General features: G+C 42.7%; 1 protein-coding gene across 3 annotated transcripts in view; it reads right to left on the reverse strand.

Moving 5' to 3' along the window:
- Positions 1-25,499, reverse strand: part of TANK (TRAF family member associated NFKB activator) — a 42,843-nt gene extending 17,344 nt beyond the window's left edge. The window contains exons 1-5 of one of the 3 annotated variants that reach the window (XM_063318302.1): positions 25,056-25,499; positions 19,754-19,886; positions 9,025-9,183; positions 5,359-5,467; positions 1,910-2,040 (exon numbers count right to left, since the gene is read on the reverse strand). In XM_063318302.1, the coding sequence (XP_063174372.1) occupies positions 1,910-2,040; positions 5,359-5,467; positions 9,025-9,123 (339 nt within the window). In that variant the 5' untranslated portion in view covers positions 9,124-9,183; positions 19,754-19,886; positions 25,056-25,499. The remainder of the gene's footprint in view (positions 1-1,909; positions 2,041-5,358; positions 5,468-9,024; positions 9,184-19,753; positions 19,887-25,055) is intronic. The other 2 variants (XM_063318303.1, XM_063318301.1) reach the window with 2 other exon arrangements.
- Positions 25,500-25,716: the final 217 nt, after the last annotated feature.

The raw sequence follows: 25,716 nt of genomic DNA on the forward strand, positions 1-25,716 counted from the left end.
GGTTACAATGGACAAAAGAAAGTAGAAGTAGGAATTGTTTTTATAGCACCATTACTGGCTTGTAGCCTTACATTTCACTTGTATGAAGAGCCCAATTAAATTACACAGCAGCACCAGCAAAACCAGGTGAATACTCAACAGGAATCCTCACCATTCCCATCTGAGGAATGGGACCAAGACCTTGCCGGTTGCTTTCAGTTTATGGTTAGGTGTATAGCAGGAAAAACTCTTTATTTTTTCTGGCTTCCACCCTGTTCCTCCTCTAGGTCTCCCAACAGATCTTCTAGCCCTTTTCTGAGCTGGATGTGACCTGAATGCTCCAAAGAGTGTCCTCTTGGTGCACTTCTTTTGGTAAGCATGTTGCTACCTGTTTTATTGAGGAAGTCTTTTTCTCCTTGCTTGCATTTAGATAAAACAGGAAATACCTCTTCCCTCCTGATTTTCAGGTATGATGGACCTCTCTCCTTTTGACATACGTGTACTGAAAATAATAGTGCATCCTTTAAAAACAATAATGCTGTCTGGACTTCATATAACGGTTTCTGAGTTTCAAAGCACTTGTCATCTATTATTTTTGTAATGTGTGCGATCCTCTTATAAAATAAGAGGTGTTACCACAGGTAGAGAACTAAAGCAGAGAAAAAGAGCCTTGCTTAAGGTTACCTTATGAACACAGTATTAGCTGGACATCTGCATGTTGTCGCAATGATACTTAAACAAATGTAAGCAAACACACTAGGGATGTTTTTATAGGGGCAATAAGGATTCCAATCTCCCTATTTGTAGTTTGTAAATATAGGTATTATGTTGTTACCAGAGGAAGATAATTTTTCTTTTTGTTTCCAATTTCAAACTTCTAAAGCAGAAATTGCAAAGCTTGCTTAAAGAGAAAAGGGAAAAGAGAGAGAGAATGAGAGAGATTCTCAAATTAGATTTCTCAAACATAATTATCAAGTGTCACTAATTTGACAAAATAGGTATTCTTTATTAACAAATTAACACATACGATTAAAATATGCTTAGTTGACAGAAATACAAGTCCCTAGCTCATTATCTGCAAGCTAAAAAATAAGCTTTCATAAAAGAGTTTGATATTAGGAATAGAGAAAACTGCCTTAATCCACATCAGAGGATTCACTGAGCCAAGCACTATCTTTTTGAGCTCTCCAAGATTCCAGGCTGAGTCTTTCCCATTACTGACTAATTCTCTGTGTTAGCTAGGGATGGTAGGGACTGACCACTTACAGGCAAACCACATACTATTCCACTGAGGCAAGATCCCCTCTGTTGCTTAACACAAACAAACCTGGGAAACCTTCTATGCTTCATGACCACATATAACCTCTAGAAAGACAAAAAGCAAAAGGAGCGTAAACAACAATGGAGAGGAACATGCAGGCCTCCAGCTATTTGCTCAACTACAGTTCCCAGCATCCTTCACCATCTGACATGCTGGTTGAGGCTCCTGGGAATAATAATTCTGGAGCATCAAGAAATTCCTTGTCCCTGGTTTACTGTGACCAATATGGTCACAAGGGAGAGAATCAAAGCTTTCATTTTCCATTTTTTAATTAGACCCTACATTGTGGTGACTCTTAATTGTGGCTTGTTGAAGAGTGTCAGATATATAGCCCATGATTTCAAGCAGGCTTGATATGTAGCTTAACCACATTTTGTCAAGTTCATATGAAACGACAAGCTGCAGTGCGTCAAAAACATAGGTGAAAGCTTACAAGTATCTCTGCTGTGGGACAGCAGCAGTGGTGGGAACTGTGCAAACAACAACTCTTCTGCAAGTTCATTCCCGTTGCACTGGTTTCTCCTGATGGCCAAAACACTGTTCTAAGTTGTTGTCCTTTCCTTTTTCAGACTGTCAGAGCCACTATGCATCTTAAAGAAAGCATCATACCTTCAAAAGCTTCTCCCTCTGCATTGCCAATGTCAGCTTTTCCTGGAGCTGATCAGAACCTGAATTCAGTAAGGTACCATTTCTTCTCCTTTCACTGTCTTCGTGGACTGGAACTTGACTATGTGTGTTGACTATAAAAGAAAGTGTTTTATTATTATTTTGAATTAAAATATCTAAGTGGGTGGAATACATCAGGATTCTGTTTCACTGATAAATCCTAACATGAATTTAAAAATGCAATACGTGGAATTTCCTGTTCCACAATCACATGGCTAAAACAATATGCACGTTCCAAATAAAACTTCTTTCACAGATAGCATACAAAAGAAAGCCATAAAAATACTGTATAAATGATATTTTATTGCTGTTTAATGACATTGCAAAACAGTGCAAAATTTATTAAAACTGCTACTCCACTAAACAAAAAGTGGAGTATGAGTATGCTTAATCCAACCTGGGGTTCGCAAAGAGGGGTAACTTCAGTAATTAAAATATTCTGGAAGGGTTCTTTCTGAGCAAGTGGACATCTTGCTAACTTGCCCCCAGAACCTTGCCTTCATCAGTTGCTGCTTCCCAAATGCTGGAGATGTCAGAGTTCTTACTTTAAATGCTGGCTTATCCAGATTTCAGCTGCTCTTTCAAGCAAACATTTGGGAAGGAGCATCTCTTGGGGGCAAGCTTCTGAGATCCAGTTTACAACTTACTGGAATGTTTCAGAATGCCTGTACCTGATTTTATATCTGTATACCAAAAAACACCACATCTAGATTTTTTCTTTTTACTATCACGTAATCTGTTCAGTTCTACCTCAGTGTACACATCAAAACACACACAAAACGTATGTGTGCATTTCCCTGCTCCCCCAAATAGGCAATTTGAGTGTTGCATAAAATGAGATAATCAAATGAGATAATCTAGGAACGGAACAATGCCATATGACCGAACATATGCATTGGAAGGGCCTTTCTAGAACATTTAGTACAGCCCACTGTTCATTACAGGGAGCCATTAAATTCCCCCTGCTCTGTTTGAAAACCTCCAGTGGGAATCTACTACTGTCTTAGACTCTTACCTGGTTTACTGTCAGGAAATTCTATATAAAGTTCTTTCTTTTAATTTCGGCTCACTAATCCTTGACCTGCCTTCCATTGTAACAGAGATTGGGTCTGCACCTTCTTTCACGTAACAGTAATAGACTACTATCAAAATTACTCTCAGTCTTCTTTTGCATGAGAAATCACTTTTCTATTTCCCTGTTGAATCACTCAAACCTTCTGTTCTTCTCTCTCTTTTCTCATTAAAACAAATTACTTCCTTGTTTTTTTTTTTAGCCTTTTCCACTTCCCCTTTCACTCTGTCCCATTCTGTCTCCCAACCCTTTTGTAGCACCTGGAAGCAGACTTCCAGACTTTTCAGAAAAAGTTTCCAAACACAGTACTATAAGGTATAAAGTGATGGCATTTCAAGAAGAGAACCTGTCAATCTATGCAATGTGCAGTATCACCACCAGAAGGCCAGCCCAAGAAGGCTAGCTACCTGAGGTAGGAGATGCTTCTCCTGTTGCACAATGAAGTGAGCATTCCAGGTATGGAAGGTATCAGGGTTGGCCTTATTGTCTACTGCAGTGTTCCTGAACCTTGGCAACTTTAAGATATGTGGATGTCAACTCCCAGAATTCCCCAGCCGGCATTCCCCATGGCTGGCTAGGGAATTCTGGGAATTGAAGTCCACACATCTTAAAGTTGCCAAGGTTGAGAAACACTGGTCTACTGTCTCAGTCTGCCACTTAGAGTGATGGCTCTCCTTCAGCTGAAGGGAGAGCTGGCCCAGACAAGCAACAGTCATTTATTGCCATGAAAGTCAGCAGCTATATCCCAGGTAGCACAGCTGGCTTTATAGAAGAAAGTGCCCAAAACACATTGGAGGAAGACATTTATGTCATGCTCTGCGTTTCGATCTTTTGTTAACATCGTAACGTTTCTCATGTCAAACCCTTTCTCCGTGTATATTCAATGGACTCTATGCTGGTATTTTCCATTCCTGCTCTCCTCGTTGTTTTCCAACATTGGAATGCATGTTTGGGTTTCCACTCCTATTCAAGGTTACTTTCCCAGGCGCGTGTAACGGTTGCTAGCACCTGGGAGGGGGTGGCGGCTGACATGCATCGGGGCGGGACTGGATTGAACGCAAGGCTCTTAAGTTTGTATTTGGCGCGCTTTTGCTCATTCTCAGCTTTCTCTGTATTTGCATACTATTCCTTCAATAAATCAGTTATCTTTAAGCCCGGGCTTGTGAGACTGAGTATTTGGGATTAGGCAACCATTACAATTTAGATGTCAATTCTGTTTCAATTTCACAAATACTTCCAGACTGTCTTGTTAAATATACCAAGTGTAAAGTATATCCGTTTAAAACCACCATACTAAGTCATAGCCCACCATGATTGTCTATTTGCCCACATTATGCTAAAACACAAAGATGAGTTCATACAAGACACTATGTCAAAATCAAACAAACCATGTAAGGACTTAGTGAACCCAGGGATAGACACTTCCTACACATTACTTAAATATGATTCTTATTGCTTTAGCATTTCTCCATGGCTTCCAAAGTTAAAGTTTTACATTTTTAAAATGCCTTCCATTAGTCAGAAAACAGCACAGAGAAAGTAAGTTGAAATATTTTTCAATGTACAGTAGCAGCAGTTTTAAGGGTAAGGTCCAAAAAAATGATCAGGTTGAGAAGTGGAGTACCTTGAGGACTGGATGGAAGGTACCAAGCTGAGAAAGTGCAAATAGAGCCCAAAGTAGACTGCCAAAAATATTATTGATCCACTCACAGTTTCCCTTCACCTCCCCCACTTTTAGGATTTCATTTAGAAGTAGGAAGCCCACTGCCAGTGCTGACTGTGACATCAGACAATTCTTATGCCCAGTTATCTGTATCCAAATAAAGATCAAGAAAACCTGAAGTCAGACATCCATCTGACCAAATTGGTAGATGTACATGGATCCTTAACCATGGAATCATTTTAATCTACTGAAATCCACAAATCTGACAAATACCCAATTACACAGAATTTACAGTGCAAGAAAATGGGGTATTAAAACTGACAGGGCCTTGATTTTTTACTTATACCAGTATCAATATGCATACATCAAACTCTTATGCTACGAAATGGTGACCAGAAATTGTTTCTGTAATACAATTCTCAATGGAAGCAGATCAGCTTATAACAGACCGTCTGTTTTTTTTTTAGTTTTTCATATAGGTGTTACCAGTACTGAAATGTCAATGCTTTCTTAATAATTTGGGGCAGAGGAACATGTTAAAAAAACTAGAGTCCTGTGAAATAATACACACAAGCGTGCGTGCACACACACACACCAGGATGGCAAGAGCCACACACAGGGAGACAGCCAGTCAAAAGCAGGTTGAAAACTACCTACCTCTGTTGGCAGTCATAGAAGCCAACTGTGATTTGAGTTTTGCAACAATGCTCATTAGAAATTCGATTTTTTCCTGCTGTTCATGTATCTGCTTCTCATAGCTGTCTGTCTGTAAAGATAGTGTAATTGGAAGCAATCATTTTATGTTGATGAATAGTTTTTGCCTCAGACAGGCACAAAGAATGCCTATGCCATAGAATTAACGCCTAGATTTACTGCCTCAAATTCTGAATACTGTAGCTTGATTTTATACCGAGGAGCTAGAAATGCCCATTTACCTTATTTCCCTTCTGTTTATTTAATTTATTCTCATTTCATCTTGTTCTGAGGCACCAGGGGTGGAATACATGGCTTTGTTCAACCCCCTCTTACCTTCACAATAATCTGATTAAGACAGGTGTGGCTGCAAAACAGTGACTTGTCAAGAGTACCAATATCATATTCATGGTTGAACTCAAGTTTATCTCTTACCCTGTACTGCCTTTTTTTTTTAAGAAGTTCTGAATTTTTCCACTATTAACAAGACAATTATGGACAAGAAAACAGTCAGCTTTCTGGCATAGATAGATGAATTATTTGGGTGGTTGAACAATAGTAATACCACAATTTCAACCTTCAACTCCTGAAAACCATAGCTTTGAGCAGGCAGGGGAAAGGATGCTGCTATCTCAATACACAATAAAAGCTCAACATATAGCAATAATTGCATCATAAGCCCATTTAAAGGCAAAGAGGTCAGTGTATTTGAGCAGCCTGGATGACCTCAGGAAGCAGGAGGAGGAGAAAAAGTCCCTAAGACCCAAATTGAAAATGTACAACAGCAATGTCTTGTCAACACTTCTGTACAGAGCACACTCATGACAGCTAAAACAGACAGAAGAAAAGATGCTTTTGACAGCCAGCGTGCACAAGTGATTCTTTTAGAGTCAGATGGCAGCAACAAGTTAGTAACTACAAGATATACTTGACAACCAAATATCCATCTGTATTGAGTACCATCTGGCTGTGATGACTCCGGCTTCTATGCATTTGACACAGCTTTGATCTGCAGAGTCTAGCAAAACAAGTGGCCAACCAGAACCCACCGTCAGCCATAAACTGACAGATGCTCCAACCAGTCCCTGAGACCAGAGTAAAAGGGAGGAGGGCCATCGGAGCAAAAGCCACTTCTTTAAGTCACCCCAAGTTAAATAGGAATGACTTATAAGTTGACAATCTTTAAGCAATTGCCTTGTGCTCTGCCCCCAGGGAATTTAAGTAAAGAAAACTCTCAAACTTGATGAACTAATTGAGGAAAGGGAGAATCCAAATGGCAACTGACTTATTTTGTTAATGGTAATCAGGATTTACCCAGGCACAGAAGCATACGGCATAGGGGCAGATTTTGTCTACTGCATCAGAAGTCCACTAAACTGAGGTCTGCTAAATTGAGTGCTTACTGTACCATGTAGAGGCCCTTCATTCAGACTAAGAAAAAGAACCACTTGACCGTTCAGTAAACAAACTTCTGTAAGCAAAAACTTCCACTGGGAAACATTTCCAAATAATCAAAATAGCCAGTAATATATTTTAAAGTTATCAAATGATACTGGTAAGCGGTGGGTAGACTACTGCTTGAATATTTCTTAGATCTCAAGTAGAAGGGAGACATACCCCAGTTTTCTGGCATTTCATTTGAAATAAAAACTGAAAAATTTCAGTGTAAGCAACAGCCCAAAGGCTTCCTGCACAGCTGTGGAACTATGGATGAGACTGATCTGTAGCCAATCCAATAAAGGACAGTACAGGTGGTCCTCGTTTAGCGACCACAATTGGGACTCGCAACTTGGTTGTTAAGCAAAGAGGTCACTAAGTGAAATTGCGACTGTGCTTGTGATCTTACTTCAGCTTTCCTTTGCTTTACAGACCTGCCAGGTCATAAATGCAAGGATAAGTTGTAAAGTTACTTTTTCATCACTGTTGTAATGGCAAACAGCCTTTAAATGAGGCAGTTGCTAAACAAGGACTACCTGTCAGCCTTGTGACATAGTCCAGACAGGAAGCATGCCCAGATGAACTAATTCTACTTCATTGTAAGGTTACATTAACAGAATCTTGCAAGTCTGAAAGTACATCTCTCCCCCCTCGCTTTTATAGCCCAAGAAACTAGGGAGGGTCCCTTCTAAGATGTTTGCTACACCTCCATTTCTTCTGCAGGCTAAGCTGCCTCTTATCTGACTGTTCTCCTGGCTGCGGCTCTTCCTCCTGTCTCCCAAAGTCATTCCCACATATCATTACACTACCTGCATACAAACTGGAGATAAAAAGTTAATAACAATAATGGGCTTTCCCCCCATCCAGGGGACCAAAGTGCCACAAATGACTAAGAGAGGAAAGTATGCACTGATTTATAGGGTCTGCAACAGTTTAATGATTTTATCAAAGTTACCAAGAAATGTTGATAAACAAAACTGTTGCAAATCCTGTATCAGAAACTATCAATCTGATGAGATCCAAAATATCAGGATTACTTTTCCCAGAATCTCTTGCATTGGCAAAACCAGCTTGAGTTGATGGCAGTGCAAATCCAAAATATCTGAAGGATACCAGATCACTGGTTTGCAAGAAAGAAAAAATCCATTAGTGCAATAGAAAAGGGCACAGAAAGCCATATTATACTAGGTAAGCAGTTGGACTAGCACTGCTTTCTCTGACTGGTAGGACAATTTGGGCACAGCATCTCCCCTAGAACTTGCTATCTGATTTTGTTTGATGGTTCTTACATAAAGATACCAAGGACTAAATCTGGAGCTTTCTGTGTGCAAAACCACTGAGCTGTAGTACGTTCCTCACCATCCCTCTCGCTCATCTCCCTTTAAAATAAATGTCAGTAGACCAGCCGTTTTCAACCAGTGTGCTGCAGCACACAGGTGTGCCATGGGCTTGTTTCTAGTATGTCACGAGACTGTCTTACGTTACTTTTTTCAAATTTTTGTGTAATATATGTATCCTGCATAATCTGCATATTCAATACAGTGCAGATATTTTAAAAAATTGTGTAACTTCCCCTCAAGCCATGTCTCACACATTTAAAAATATGTATATACAATTAATAATTTTCTGGTGTGCCACAGAACCACTGCTATATTCAATATAGTGCCACAGATTCAAAAAGGTTGAGAACCACTGCATTAGAGTATATTTCTAAGTTGTGACACTATTTTATAGTTCATTTCATTTTTATCTGCTGTAATACAGAACAATATCAACAAAAGAACGTTTCAAATGCCTGGCTTCCTAACTGTTTCCTCTTGCAAATCTGGGAGACTGTTGTTCCCCTAACTATCAACTTCCTGCACTATCTCAGTCTCCTTCCAGGCACAGCATCCTTTGAGAAAGACAGTCCTAGAGCCAACTGGTGGACACATGTCAAAGCTGCGTAAGAGTTAAAGAGAAACGCAAACTATCTTTGATGGTTACAAAATTCAGTTTCATAGACAAGGACAAACAAGTGGCATGGCACAACTGCACACCTGTAATTGCATGATCTTGGCAGATAATCAACACAGCATTACTGAACTACACTGAATATTTCTATTGTGTGGGAAATCTGAGTTGATCTCTTTTTCAGAAGTGGTCGTAAAGTTAATTTTAACTTTTAGGGTTAGATATTAAGCAGATACGTACCTTTTGCTTTAGTTCTTTCATAGCAAAATCTCTCTCCATACACGCCTGTCGAAACGCTTCATATGCCTTATTAAGCTGCTCTGCAATATTTTTATCCATACTTCCCAGCAATATTTCATCACTGAAGAGATTATGAATGCAGCAGATCTAGTTAAATTACTTTAAAAAAAAAAGGAAAAACATTGGTTATTGTAGACTATTTTTGCTGCTTCCATGTTTGTCCAGAGAAAGGAGCAACTAATGCAGCAATATGGTGGATCCTTACTCAATCCTATTTGGAATCTTTTCTTAGGACAAGAGTTACCCCCTTTTTTTAATTTGACAACGCTTTTTAACACTGAAAAAAAATTGCAGATCCCCCCCCCCCCGTAGTAGTTATATGAAATGAAACAAAACGCTACTATGAATTCAATAACACAAGTAATGCTTTTAAATGAATTTGGATTCTATAAATTACAAATGCAGCATTCCATGTATATGCAACTATTTATTCAGGCTAGGAAAGGTTACAATATCATTATTTTCATGTTCTGGAAAGCAAGCCTTCTGGCAATGCACCAAAACAGTCCAAAAGGGCAGTGACAATATCATCCCCTATCCATTCACCCCTGCTTCCCTTCAGAAAAGAATAAAGAAGCTATAAACAAGCCATCAATATTATCTTTTTCATATGACTCCCCCTGCCCCTGTGTATTTCCTTATTTGGGTGAGGATGCCCTTTGCAACAGCACTCTCCCTGTTTTGCTGCTAGGAGTTGGTGGATGTGTATATCCAAGTGGGGCTGGCAAATCAGGTGAACATCAGCTTGCGTGCGTAGTGGGAGCTTCCAGCTGGGTGACGGGGAGATCCTGGTGGCGTGGCGGAGAGGGACCAGTGGTGGACCTGGGGGCAACTCCTCTGCTTTTGCAGTGTGGCTTCTGCCTCTCATCCCCCAGTGAGAAAAGGGGCTAGAGGAAGCTGGTACGTCACTGAGAGCTTAGGCCGGGGATCCAATGGTGATGGGAGAAAGAAAATGTAAGAGGAGGTCAGAATAGATGGGATGTGAGGGACGCCCTGGTAGAGTAGCCAGGAACAGCAAAATAGGGGCACAATTGGAGCCCCACTGGTGGTTATGGGTCCATGTGGTGGGATGCCTGACAGGCCTTGCTGTCATGAGTGAGGATGGCGAGCAGGGGGCTTCCATCCAGGCTGTAAAGCGCATGCGTAGTACTGAGGAATTAGGTGGCCATTCAAAGAGACACAGATTGGGCCCGCCTTAGCCTTTGGGGTTTATATGTCTGGGTTTTTCCCACGCTTCTTCAGTTTGTTAGGATTCTCTGTTATGTAGCAGTAATAAAACACTAGAGACCTACTCCTTGTCTCAGCGTGGTTCCTGGCTGTTAGGACATCAATCCTAACAAACTCCTACTCCCATCGAAAGAGGGAGGAACAAAGAATTTAAAGGGGAGACATTTGGAAATGTCTTCAGAAAACCAAGAAATGCAGCTCGCCATCCAACAATTGGCAGCAGCCTTGCAACAACACCAACAACAGGTAGATCTACAGGTCAACACCTTACAAGCTGCCATGCTACAGCAGTTACAACAACCAGCTCCGATTAACCCACAACCGGTGCCAGCAGCAGCAGCAGCAGCTCCGCCAGTAGTCTTGAGATCCCAGGGCAGTCTACCAGAGAAGTTTGGAGGAGAAGCAGGACAGTTGAGAACCTTTCTCACACAGTGCACAATGTTTTTCGACAGCAGACCGGCAGAGTTTCCCACAGACAGAACCAGAGTCACCTTCATTCTAAGTCTGCTAAAGGGACCAGCAGCCAAATGGGCTATTCCCATGGTGGAGAACAATGACCCAATTCTCAACGACTACCAGAATTTTCTGGCAGGGTTCTGAGCACACTTTGACGACCCGATCAGAGAGGTCACTGCCAGCCGGGAAATTCGGAAGCTCAAGCAAGGCAACAAGAGAGTGGGAATCTACATTGCTGATTTCAAGCTGTTAGCAGGAGATCTGGACTGGAATGAGAGTGCCTTGAAAGACCAATTCAAACAGGGGCTGGATGAAGAAATTAAGAATGAATTAGTGCGCCAGGGAACACCAGCTACCCTAGAAGCCTTATATCAGTTGTCTGTGGTCATAAATGCCAAGCTAGAAGAGCTCAGACAGATGCAGCTGGAGAGAGGCAGGGGCCTCAGGACGCTTCCAGGATTTCCAGCGCTCTCCGCAGCATCTCCTTACTCAGGACCAGAGGGGCTGATGCAGATTGGGGTGAGCAGGAGGCTTACTTCTGAGGCTGAGAGACAGAGAAGGAGAGAGAGAGCCCTCTGTTTCTACTGCGGAGTCCAGGGGCACATGGTGAGAGCTTGCCCAGCGAGAAGCCAAGCAAATTCCGTAAGAGCCCCAGGGCAAGCAGCTGAAACAAGAGCTACCTCCGCCTCTACTTCCAACCAGGGAAACTCCATCGGTCTCCGTCCAGAGAGCTCAGCAGGGACACCATCAATCAATTAAGAAGGGCTCATTCCAAGGATTCCAGGCAATCCTTTTACTACTTACCAATAATAATGCACATAAACCCAGAGCACCAGGTCAAGTTAGAGGCCCTCGTGGATTCCGGAGCTTCCACCAATTTTATTGATGTACAGACCGTACAAGACTTCAACATCCTGACCATAGAATTGCCACGTCCCATAGAAGTGGAGACCATTGACGGCCAGCCCCTCAAGGCAGGGCCGATTAGAAGGTTCACAGAACCTTTGCAACTAACAACGGGAGACCACACTGAGTGGATCCAACTTTATGTTACGGCATCACTTAATGTGCCTATAGTCCTGGGCACACCTTGGCTGAAGATCCACAACCCACTGTTGAACTGGACTACGGGAGCAATCTCCTTCCCAGCTAAGGAATGCCAGCATCACAAGATTCAAGCCGCTCTCCTCTCTCCAGCAACCAACGCAGTCACGGAAGCAGGGGGGGTCCAGTTGCCAGCCAAGTATGCAGATTTTGCAGATGTTTTCAGCGAACAAGAGGCCACAGCACTACCCTCCCATAGGGACTGTGATTGCACCATTGAGTTGATACCAGGAGCCAAGATTCCAGCAGGGAAACAATATCCCATGTCCCCCAAGGAACTAGCCACCTTAAAGGATTACCTGGATTCTAATCTCCAAAAGGGTTTCATCCGACCATCTACTTCCCCAGCGTCTGCTCCTACCTTCTTCGTACCAAAGAAGCCTGACCCGTTGGCACCGGCAAACCAGGAGGCACCCATGAGAGTGGTACACGATTTCAGTTCCCTCAATAAACTCACAAAAAAAGAAAATTATCCCATGCCGATAATATCTGATCTGCTGGATTGCTTACAGAAAGCACGCATTTTTACTAGGTTGGACCTCAGGAATGCGTACAATCTGATCCGGATGAAAGAGGGGCATGAATATCTGACTGCCTTCAACACCAGGTTTGGTAAATTTGAGTACCTTGTTTTGCCCTTTGGCTTGTCTAATGCAGGAGCCATATTTTCCCGATTTATGAATCAAATTCTCTGATTTACTAGATAAGTATCTGGTCATTTATCTAGATGACATACTAATTTTCTCTGAGGATGCTACAACTCATGTAACCCATGTACTTAATGTCTTACAAAGACTGAGAGAGAACAAGCTGTTTGCCAAGCTAGAGAACTGAATTACATTTCCTGGGCTATAAAGTATCAACAGAAGGCATATCCATGGATCCTTCTAAGGTCCAGGCAATTCTCTCTTGGCAACCCCCCCCGAAATGTGAAAGATGTACAAAGGTTCCTAGGGTTCGGCAATTTTTACAGGAGATTCATAAAAAAATTTAGTGACAGGGCTAAACCCCTCACACAGCTTTTGAAGAAAGGATCAAAATTCATTTGGGGGGAGAGGGAGCAAGCAGCATTCCGAGAATTCAAGCAACTCTTTGCATCCCAGCCGCTGTTAAAACACCCTGATCCCACGAAGCAATTCATAATGCATTCAGATGCTTCCGATATTGCCATTGGGGCGGTGTTATTGCAATATACAAACAAAACCGAGAATACATTGCTTCCTTGTGCCTTTTTTTCACGCATGCTCTCACCAGCAGAGAGAAACTATGATGTTTTTAACAAGGAGTTGCTAGCAATTAAAGCAGCATTCCAAGAGTGGAGGCACTGGCTAGAAGGTGCAGCCTTTCCTGTGAAAGTTTGCACCAATCACAAGAATTTACAGCTTCTACAAAACACCAGATCCCTCACCCCACGCCAAATCAGATGGAGCCAGTTTTTCTCCCGTTTCAATTTTGTTATTTCTTATGTTCCTGGGGCGCAGAACTGTTTGGCAGATGCCCTGTCTTGATCCATTCAGGCAACCCCCGCTACTCACCAGGAGGTAGAGGCTACTATATTACAACCTCACAACTTTGATCAGTCTATGAGGGGGAACCAGACAGAGATTTTAGCAGCAGGCAGACAAGCAGAGGACCTATTTACAAGAGTCAGAGCTCAGCAGCAACAGGACCTGTATGCCAGGGCCAGGATGGATGACCTCCAGAGGGGCCCGCAAGACACTGCCTCGCCATTCAATGTGGAGGCAGGAATCCTCTGGCATAGCGGGCGATTATACATTCCCCCCTCATTGAGGGAAGAAGTACTGAGACTTTGCCATGACCATCAAATGGCAGGCCACGGAGGTGTTTTCAAAACTCTCCATAGAGCTCTGAGAGACTACTGGTGGCCTAAGATGACTGCAGACATAAAGGGCTACATGGCTTCTTGTCATACCTGTAGATGAGCCAAGCCTCTCCCAGGGAAGCCCACAGGACTCTTGCAACCCCTACCCACCCCAGTCAGCCTTGGGATACAATCTCCATGGATTTCATCACTGATTTACCCCCAGTCCAGGGGCTGACTTCCATACTAGTGGTGGTGGACCTTTTCACTAAAATGGTGCATTTTATTCCTTGCAAGGGCCTCCCATCTGCGCAAGCCACAGCGCAGTTGTTCATGGACCATGTTTTTAGGTATAGAGGCATGGTTAATCACGTGGTGAGTGACAGAGGCCCTCAGTTCACTTCCAGGTTCTGGAGGGCGCTTTTCCAGTTGTTAGGGGTCCAGATCCACCTATCATCATCGCATCATCCGGCTAGTAACAGGCAAGCTGAGAAAATTAACCAATGGTTACAGCAGTATCTCAGGTGTTACACCACTTATCAGCAAGACAATTGGCCAGCCCTACTCCCCATGGCAGAATTTACATATAATAATTCTGTGCAGTCCTCTACCAAGATGTCTCCTTTCCAAGCAGTCTACGGGGTTAACCCTCGGGTGTTGCCCACCTCCTCCCAGCAGGGAGCTGTTCCAGCCGCGGCTGATTTTCTTAAAGAGCAACAAGCTGCACAGGAGTTGTTAAAGGAGCAGCTGAACAGGGCAAAGAGTGCTTACAAGAGAGCTGCAGATGCTCACAGACAAGAGGGGCCAGCGATTGTGGTAGGAGACAAAGTGTGGCTCTCTACCAAGTTTTTGACCTCTACCAGACCCTCCAAGAAGTTGGACTCTAAGTTTGTGGGCCCTTTCACTGTGGTACAGCAGATAAATCCAGTGGCTTATCGCTTACAGCTACCAGCATCCATGAAAGTCCATCCAGTGTTTCACAGATCATTGCTAGCCAAAGACCCTCCCCCAAGTGCCTTATGATCGCAACTGCCCCCCCCCACCTCCAGTAATTGTGGAGGGGGAGGAGGAATACGAAGTTGAGGAAATTCTGGACTCTAGGAGGAGGGGAAGGGGCATCCAATATTTCATACACTGGAAAGGGTACCCTGAGGAAGAGCGCACGTGGGAGAATGCCAGAGATGTACATGCTCCAGCACTAGTTCATCGATTCCATCAGCTTTTCCCTCACAAGCCCAAGCCTCGCACTCTACCAGAGATTCCTCACTTGGATGAGCAGGCAGAGGAATTCGTAAGTTTGCACCTTCCACCCCCACCTGAAGCCTTGACTCCAGTTACAGAGGAGGGGGGGGCGCAGCCCTCCACCTCAGGCGTGCATTTCCCAGGGGGGAGGGGGGACGACTCTTCTAATTATCTAGCTATTTTCCAGCAGCAGCCACCTGGGCCAGACGCGTTATCAGACCTGGAGAGCAGCACTGAAGCGTCCGTGGAGGAGTTTTCCTTTGAAGACTTTCCATCGTTGCCCAGTTCCCATGGGAGCTTGGAGGGGGAGATGGACTCTCATGAGACTCTGGAGGGAGGGAGGAACTCTGGAAGGGAGGGGGCTGAAATGGAATGTAAATCTGGAGGGGAGGGTGATGTCATGAGTGAGGATGGCGAGCAGGGGGCTCCCATCCAGGCTGTAAAGCGCATGCGTAGTACTGAGGAATTAGGTGGCCATTCAAAGAGACACAGATCGGGCCCGCCTTAGTCTTTGGGGTTTATATGTCTGGGTTTTCCCACGCTTCTTCGGTTTGTTAGGATTCTCTGTTATGTAGCAGTAATAAAACACTAGAGACCTACTCCTTGTCTCAGCGTGGTTCCTGGCTGTTAGAACACTTGGGAATACAGGGGAGGAAACTAAGGTCTATAAAGGAGGGGGAAGCATGAGAAAGAGAGTGACCCCACCTTAATTATGCTAGGTATAAATCGATCTGGAGAATTGCTTTGGCAGGCTTTTATGATTCTGTTACATTACCCTATGACCCATAAAGATCTTTCCAGAAAGTGGTTCTTTTTCCTGAGCTTGCCATCCTCACAGGGCTTGGCAGGTTGTTAGGAGGTGAGAGCATCCACGGGCAGCTTATAGGCATTGCAGCCAGAAATAATGCCAGGAATGCTGCCATGATGGGCAAAGCCATGCATACACTGGGTATGCTGGGAGGGGGAGAATTGCTGCCACTGGCCAGGAGGAAGGAAGGACGGACCAGCCTAAATAGGCTAGTACTATTCCCCTCAATCTCCCTCTTAGTCCAGCTTGGTATTTCTCTCCCTCTCACCTCACCCCAGGCAACAGCAGTGTCTATAGAAAAGCTGTGTGAGTGGTTTTTGTTTTGTTTTGCATGTTGGTGTATATGATAAACCCTTTGCAATAACTCCACAGCCCCCAAGGAGTTCATGGCCCACAGTTTGGGAACCACCACAAGTATTTAAGGCTGAAAGCACGATCCATTTTCCTGGAAGATCAGCAGCGGTCATATATGGTTTAAGCCATAAAGGGGGTTGTCTGGCTTGAGCATGGCAGCTTGTGTAAATACAGATGTTCATGGTTTATTCAAGAAACCACGATTAAGCAAACCCTCACTTAGTGGATGTATGAATTAGGTCAGAGGGATGCAAGACTTGCCAGAGCCGTGCATCCAGTATGTGCATGCTTTGCAACATGTTGCCCCTTTTCCGGAAAATAAACATTATAAAGGTGCACTGAGATGCATTCTGATCCTATGGATACCACTGTACCTTTCCCTTAAAAATAGTGCTAGGAGGCTTCTGAGAAGAGAGCAAGAAAAAGGAACAAAGCTGCATGCCCTACAGTGAGAGCAGGAAATTTATTCCAATGGAAATAGGAAGATCCTTTTCAGTCAACCCAAAAGTCCACCAATCCAGAGTCCCTCCAGTGGGAGGAGATGGGCGGTGACAAATTTGATAGATAGATAGATAAATTTGTTTTCTAATGGTGATTAGTAAGAGTTTGACCCTTGGAAACTAATGAACGAAGGAAAGACCCTGTCAATCCCCACCATCAAATTTTCATAGGCACTCTACCCTTAGCCACAGACTTTAATGTTTAGACTTAGTAATCTGGCAAATTTAGAATAAATTAGAAATTTAGATATAATTATTTATAAAAATTTTACCCTACTTTCCTTCTAAAAATGGTAAAAGGTAAAGGTTTCCCTTGACGTAAAGTCCAGTCGTGTCCAACTCTAGGGGGCGGTGCTCATCTCCGTTTCTAAGCCTTGGAGCCGGCGTTGTCATAGACACTTCCGGGTCATGTGGCCAGCATGACTCACGGAACGCCGTTACCTTCCCGCCGAAGCGGTACCAATTAATCTACTCACATTTGCATGTTTTCGAACTGCTAGGTGAGCAGGAGCTGGGATTAACAACGGGAGCTCACCCCGCCGCGCGGTTTCGAACCGCCGACCTTCCGATCGACAGCTCAGCGGTTTAACCCGCAGCGCCACCGCGTCCCTATTCTAAAAATGGTACTCAGTGGCTAATAATAATGTAATTATACAAATTAATTAAAAGAGTATTAAAAATCAAAAAGGAGAACCACCTGGTTAAAACCCTCTTCAACAGTCCAATAAACACTCAAATTAATATAAACATTTATTAACAGAGAGAGAAGTATACCAAACTCTCTTGGAGAGGCACCAAGGCTTGGGAGAAACCATTCAAAAGCCCTTTGTTCATCTTCCCATTAAATGTGACCTTAGAGAAGGCAGCAGAGGAAAAAATAGTATTTGCAAGAGACCTTAACACCTGGATAAATTCATGAGATGAAAAAGCAGTGTTTCAAGTTGATTTGTCCCAAATTGCACATGGCTTTAAGGTCATAATCAGGCTTTGACTTGTGCCTGTAAACAGACTGATAAGCACTGAAACTGGGGTAACCAAGGAGCCATCTGTAATTTGCAAGTCACAAAAACCTTTGCTATTACAATGGGCTGTCCTTTGAAATTTTGAGACAGTTTACAATCTAACCTGCTAACAAAATGCAGTCAAATATAATGTTCTGTTTATTATCACCCGATTACAGTAAAACTGTGATGGAATAAAAATAGTTAAAAAATGGAAGTGTTACTAGAACTAAACCTAAGTGATCAGTGGACAAAGAATCTAGGAGATTTATCTATTAGCTAAGCCTGTTTGCAGCACGCTGCCATGTGACAACACAAATACAAGATGTAGTGTGAATATGTAAGAGAAATACTCAAGTTGCCACTGTAATTTCTTTAAAATATGAGACCATCTAATGCAATATCACTAACGAAAGTTACTACAGACAGGAACAGTCCTTATTCCCTGTGTAGACCAAAATGTTGCACAGTTCTCTTTAACCACAGATTTAATGCTAGTTGAAAAACCAAAACCAATTATCTTTCCTCAGATCTCATACCAAACAAACAAGAACAGCTTCCAGAACATAATTAATTAAATGTGACAAATTTCTAATTTAAACAGAGTCAACTTTGGCACCAGCATTCTTTTGCTTCCCTATTTATCATGGAGGGGAAACTAATTTTTTTTAAGGAGCCCTTACTCACTCCTATAATCTGTAATAGCTCATATCCTTTACATTCACTTCAGCTGAAACACAATGCTTTATAAAGATTTCTAATAGTTCATTCCCAAGCTTGTCAACTCAATTAGTGTCACCAAACTCAAAGGGCTTTACTGCAATTTGTAAGTTCAAGGTGGCTGCTTAAGAGATTTGGGTTGCCAACCTTTAATCCTTTATCTAGGAACTTGCTTGATGGAACTCAAAGAGGCCACAGAGTGTTTCCAGGCAACCCCATCCATTGCACAACCATCCTGAAAGAGTAGGAACTGAACACCCCTCAAATGACTGGCCAAAAGCTACCTAGTAATTTTTGCAGAGGACTAATCAAACACATCACTTGATCTGGCCAAAATGAACTCTTCCCTCTTGTAAGACTGAGAAGGCATATTTAATTTGGCCTTACTACCGTTAACTCTTCTTTCCATGCTTTGGGTGTATTTGCTGATGCAATGAGAGTGTGTTTCATGGTCCAGCTCAAAAGTAACTCAAAAGTAAGCCCCACTGAATCCCTTAAGCAAAAGGTACAGGATTAGAGCCCTAGGGAACTATTAATTCTATATTTATGACAACTGTTGCCATGGTGTTATGCTTCTACAATTGCTGAGCTTTCCAACCCAACAGTAGCCAAATGTGTCAGAGTTTGATAAATATCACAAATTGGCATCCACACCATAGTGGGGGAACCACAAGATATTTGTGTTGTTCTGCCAAATGTGCGTGTCTACAAAATGGGAATGAGAGCATCTTCTTGTTAATTAATGCATCAGGTCATTTGGCCAGCAAGGGCTAGGGCTGGGGGGAGAAACAGGTGCTTGGCCTTGATCACGGCAGTTGCTTTGCAGGGCTTCCATGTCAGGTACTTCTTCTTATTTTCTTTTTTAAATAAACAAGGAAGCATAAAATGTACTCTTTGGGAGAGAGATAGAAAAACATTTTTTCAGAAGAATGAGAAAATACAGTACACAGTCTGTGGGCATTATTTCTCCTTGAAAGCATTTGAACTCAAACTCTTACCATGGGACTAAGCTTTGGAGGGAGAAGAAGGTTTTGGGGGGCCTGAAGATCATGAAGGGAGGCCACAGCTTCCAGGTTGCCACCCCATCCTTTTGGGGGAAACAGCTCAGGGATAATAGGACCCAGAACTGCTGGCAAGACGGGCAGCCCCCAAATATAAATTCCATATGCATGTCTAGCAAAGGAAATAAACCACACAGTTCATGCCTGTCTAGAAATACAAATACAAATCACCAAGCAGCGTGCATGCAATGGTTTAAATTTATACTATCTGGAAGGAAGCTAGAGCTACAGGCTTGTATCTGCCCATGCCCTGCCCCCTTGAAAAAATGCTTGGGCCCTGCTCACAGAATGCTCAAGGTAACCCCCCCCCCTTCAGCAGCACCAACAACCCTAAAGAGCTTGTATCTGTGTCTTTACAACGGATAAGGACTCACCTTAGGGTAGGGATGGCCTTGCTTATACCGGGTGGCCTTCATTTCTGACACTGAACAGCTGTCATGACATCCTTTGGGTCAATTTACTAGTAATATTTGAGGGGGAAATGTATGGAGCAAAGTGATTTCCAGCCTGGAAGAACAGGAAAACCAGATAAGGATGGGTTGTTTTAAGTCATAGTAGAAGCTTTGGAAACTGTGTTCCATGGAACCTTAGGGTTCCGCGAGAACTTGATGAGATTCTGTGAGAGTCTATAGGCAAAGCCAAAAGCTCACTCAAACACAACTGGGGGCATCCATACAGTTTTTTTTCCCAGGAAAAGCAATCATATCCCAATAATTGAACTTTGATTTGTTTGGTTGAAATGTTAACCTCCCAAGGAATTGCAAAATTCTAGTTTTAACTTTTGTATGCTGGAATCTTTAATTTTGCATTTACAATAACAGTTTTTTTAAATACTTAGAATAAGTGGAGGAACTTTCTCGGACAGTAATTGGAGCATCCATGTTTGTGAAATTTAAACAACATAAATTTGCATAAATAAATTACAGTGAGCAGAGTTTAGTTTTATTCCCAATTTTCTATCATTAGAGTTTTGCCTCTTGATCAGGGATTCTGGGTTTTTTTTTTTTAACGAACAGGTTCCACAGCCTGAAAATGATACCATATCATTTTTCAACCTCATTTTTTTCCACTCTTCCTTGAAAGTAATAGGCATGAACATTAACTTAAAAACAAACAAAGGTGGTTGATTTTTATGTTTCAGGCCACGAACCAAATGCTAATTGAGTCACATCTGTCCACTTAAAGTATGGTAGTAAATGAAAATCTCCTGATAAACATGGTTTATTTTTTGCATCCATATATGCAATGCTATGTTGTGAAGCTACATATGTGGTTTCCTCAAAATTATCTTGAAGATACTTATGCACTGTTTAGCAAATTATTGCAAGTTATGCCTTGCAGAAAAGAAAAAGCAATTCTCACAACAAGCTACTGAAAATCTAGAACATGTCTCTCCATGCTGTGGTATAAGAGACAGATAAGACCCATTGAGAGATCCAAATATATACAAATAATGTAGCAAAATAATGATTTTCATTTACATTTGCAGGATATTGTCTAATATCATAGGACAATTCCATGAACATCCTTAAGGACATCCTATTTTTTCTTTGAGTCATTTTTGACATACTCTATTGTAAGAAAAGTACATTGCTTGCAACAAAAATCAAATTCAACATAAACTAGAGATATGAGGATCTGGAAAAGAAATTTGGAGAAAGGATTTTTCCATACTTTTATAGCTTTCTAATATGTTTGGACCATAAGCATCAACATGTCATCTCACTCCCAGAAAACTGCCCAGAATCTTTCAAGTTCACTAAATCCTGCATGATTTCAGTAACATCTCAAGCAAGACTTCCAAAACTGCAAGAGAACTTGAATGAAATTTCAGCATCCTCGCTTGAGATTTTGGCAATGTTTAGAAAATATTTTTAATTTAATAGTTAGCGTTTGTGAGAGCTTTTTTGGGGGAAAATGAATGTTCTGGAATCTGCTATGCAGTGTTGCCATTCTGGGGTCAGCCTTCTTTTCCCCCTGAAACATGAGCATTCTTTTAAAGAAAAGAAGCACCATAGCTTTAACTTCTCCCATAGGCCATCAAAAAAAAAAAGTATATCTTTTAAGCCTTTAAAGAAATGGAAGATTTGTCCAGACAGAATCTCTACCCCTGCGCTGCCTATTGAAGCTTTTTTGTTCAAGTCAATGACAGGTGAACATATATTTATTTATAATAAAAATATTAAGATATAAAGAATGCACGCCGAACCAAAAACTCACCAACTAAAGCTAAGTACACAAAATGGGGAGAACTGTTTCCTTGGATTCACAAGATCATTGAACCAAATGAAAAGATAAAGTCTGAAAATCAAAATAGCTCACTGTGATGGAAAACCTGACAGAAGGAAAAGCAGATCAGTTCAAAGAAGGAGAGAAGAATGGCAGGTGTAGAAAAAGCAAGCAAACTAAACATCACTGTCAAGAATAGTCTAGTAAGTCTACATGATATACAAATTGGAGGGTTGGACTAGGAGCATGATTCCAATCTCTGTTCGGTTATGAACCTCACTAGATGACTCTGAGCGAGTCACTCTCTTAGCTCAGAGATGCACAGCTTGAACCCCCAGAGCTGTGTTATTCCTCCAAGACCTCCAAAATTATACCCTATTACCAGATAACCTCAAAAATTATCAGCTTGTATGACTGAAGGATGAAATCGTTAATTGAGAGACTGGAGAGTAATAATGGTAACCATGTGTCATTTTAAACACATGAGAATGAAATCAAAGTTAGTCTTCATTCAGTCCTATCCACCATTCTTTGGAATGTGACTGCCAAGTATGCCATTTTAAAGCCAGGTTCAAAAGAAGGTGCACATTTCCTGTGGGGATACAATGGGAGAATCATAAAGGCTACCCAGTACCCCATGGAAAATGGAGTAACAATTGCATTAATTAGTATAATGCTTATCCTACATTTAATATATTCCATTTTTTCTTTGCAGGAATGATGAAATAGATAACTTGTTTAAAAATATGTTATTTTCTTGCATGCATACACATTTGTGATAAATTTCCTTTTAAAAATATCTAAGATGATCATACTTAATTGAAATTCTTTAATTTTGCATGAAACTAATTATCATCATAATTAGGACAGAAAGCTACAACCCTTCTCTTTTGTTCATTGCTGAAAGTAATTCTGGCATGTTTTGATAGAATTTAATCCTAGCATCAGGATACAATGTTTTTACACACATACATGCCTACATCAGTGTAGTTGAACTGATACAATAAAAATCTGATTTTTTTTTTACTCCTCCTCTATGCACTTTTTAACATCTACATTATTATGACAAATGCCTAAGCTGTTTAACTATTTGAACAGATATTTGCAATGGCCATTTTTAGGAGGAGAGAAGTTGAATTGGGCTCGGTTCAAAATCACCTAAAGCTTAGTTTGCTGAAAAATGGTGGCTGAACTAGCACATAATATACTAAGCTGAAACTAAACAACCTTCATCAAGTCAGTGCATGTCAGTATCTTCCAGGCCTATCTTCAGAACAGGTATCACTTTCTAAGTCCTCTGGAGAGAGGAATGGACTTTTTAGTAACATTAGGATTTGTCAGTCCGTACATCATGATTCGCTGAATAAGCTGGTGTGGTCTGCACATCATCTGATGCACACAATCTGCATTACGGCCTGATGAGTACTGGGGACCATCGGAGCAAGAGCATCCCCTCTGCACATGCCACCTATGGCTTTTGTATGTAGAGGCTCAACTCTGTTCCCAGATCCAGGCTCTAAAGTTGTTAGCCTAAAGCTGCAGGCCCTTGGCTTTAATGAAGGATATAACCCATCCTACTTTAATAAAAGTTATTATTCACTGGCAGTATGAAAGGTGAACTTGAATATTTTCTGTATCAATAAGAATTTTATCTCCAGACATAATATTTTTGGTTTAGCTTTCAAATTCAAACACCATCCCTAGATCAGAAGATCTAGACTCTGAACATGTGTGCATCTAAATGCTGTTTTTTAGCTGGTGTAGTGGTTAAGTGGAAGACTGGAGTTCTAGTCCTGCCTTAGGCACAAACCCAGCTGGGTGACCTTGGGCCAGTCCCTCCCTCTCAGCCCTAGGAAGGAGCAGGCAAGGGCAAACCACTTCCACATCTTGCCAGGAAAACTGCAGGCACTAGTCCAGGCAGGCACCAGGAGTCAAGACCAACTTGAAGACTCAATCAATTGTTGCCTGTAGATTTTAGAAGGAAAGACATAGTATTTGCATGCTGAGGAGCAAACTTGTTCTTGAATCTGAAGAGAGGGAGAAATCTACTCTTGTATATCATATTCATTTCATCTGGGGCAAAGAGAGAGAGCAATCAGAGCATCTTTTACCTGCATGATGATCTGCCCTTCACATGAATCCAACTAGAATTAATTCCCATTGCTTTAAAGGAAATTTCTCCTAAATTAATGTACACAAGACTAAAGATATGTGAAACTAGCTCTTTTAGTTAAATCCTATGCATATTGACTAAAAAAGAATTCCCACTGATTTCAACAGAACCATGGTATTTTGAGCTACAGCTTCTTAAAGAATCCACAGTTGACTGGACTCATATAACACACTAATGGTGTACAAAATCTATGGCTGGATCACACATCACACTAACCATAAACAAACGTTTTGACTTAATTAGATGTGTTGTTCCTTTCAGGAAATAGTGTCCATTGGATGATTCATGAAAAAGCTTCAGAAGGGCATTTTCCATCTCTCTGGCCCTACAAAGATGGGTTCACCACAGACCAGGGTCCCCATCTTTACATTTAGGGAAACTGGAGGAAGGGTTTCACAGCATTCAGGATTTCTTTTCCAGTCGCAATCTTTCTAGGAAGAAAGAGCAAACTGGTTTCCCAAATACTCGCCCATTGAAATTTCTTGGAGGGGGGGGGTTCCCAGTAAGAAACTTTCGTGGTCTGGGTTCAAGGATTCCAGAACAGGAAGTTTCCTTGGGTCCTCGGCCCTTCCGCAACTGGTTCTTAAGCACCCAGAGCCTATGAGACACCCAATTCTTTTTGTGTTACTTACAAGAGGAAATCAGCAAGCGATCAATTTGCTCCAGGTATAACTGGTTTTAGACAAAGCAGCCACCCAGCTACCTCTCCCCTTGAGCGCCCGAGTGTTTCTCCTCCGTAAGCGCTTCCGCCTTGTAAGGAAATCTATGAATGGCAAGACACGCCGAGATTTTTTCTAACTGACCCTAAAGGCCCTGGCGAACAATGGCAAAACGGGCTGGGAAAATAAAGGGCGCGGGTTAGGCTGCATTTCTACGCACAGACCTCAAATCGAGAGTACTCGCCTTTGCACTAGGGGAGGCGGATGAGAAAGCAAGTCTGTTTACAATTGCACGGTTAGAGGCACAAGGCAGCTTTTAAAATGCAGCTGGGTAAACTTTTTGCCAGGGGAATGCTGAAAAGAATACCCAACGCGAGAAGCAGGCAGGGTTTAAAACGGGAAGAAAAACGGAAGCAAAATCGCTAGCTAAACTATGGAGTAAGAAGGGGCGAGGGGGAAGAAAGAGAAAGAAAATTTGGGGGAACGGAGAGGAAAGAAGAACCCTCGTGTTAACGTGGCTTGGAGAAAAGGCAAAACAATTCAGTAAGAGCGCCGGCGAAAAGTTGCAGGCTCGGCTGCTTAGCGGGCGAGTTACAAAGGCAAGAAGAAACTTACGAAGCCCTCACCGAGATCGGCTACGTGCTCCAGCCACCCCGGAGCAAGACCGAAACTCCGACGCGCCACACAGGAACGGAGCGAACTTCCTGCTCGGCCCCCGCCGCCATGTGATCAGCCGCGTAAAGCCCTGCCCGTTCTCGGCAGCTGGGCTGGCTCAGTGGGGCTGGCAGAGGCGCGGACCTCGGCCTCGCTGGCCTCCCCCAAGCTTTCCTGGTTTCTCCGACGGGTTCCTCCTGCCTGTCCTAGTCGGAGAAAGAGGGCAAGTGGGTTGTTCTCGCAGCTTTTACTCCATCGTTTTCTTGCCCCTGTCTGGGCAGCGCGGCGCAGGGGCTCTTTCCCCGCCCGTCACACCGCCCGGAGAGAAAGGGCTGCTGGTGCCTCCCAGGCTTGGGCGAGCGGGGGAAGAAGATGGCAGATATAACCTCTGCCTGTGGTCTCCAGGCCGCCCGCTCGCTTCCCTCACATGTAACGCAGCCGGGACAATTGGGCTGCTGCGCTCAGACTTAGCCGCTGCACCGCCTAGCAAGGGGAAGAAGCCGATAACCGGAAGGCCGTCGGCCCGTGCTCCTCCTCGTGGCTGCTTTCTCCGTTTCCCCCATGAGAGAAATTGGTATCCCTTTGGCCGCTCTCAGAATACAAGGTCGGAAGACCACCCGGA

The sequence above is a fragment of the Candoia aspera genome, chromosome 1 (genome assembly GCF_035149785.1).
Source record: "Candoia aspera isolate rCanAsp1 chromosome 1, rCanAsp1.hap2, whole genome shotgun sequence".
NCBI lineage: Eukaryota > Metazoa > Chordata > Lepidosauria > Squamata > Boidae > Candoia > Candoia aspera.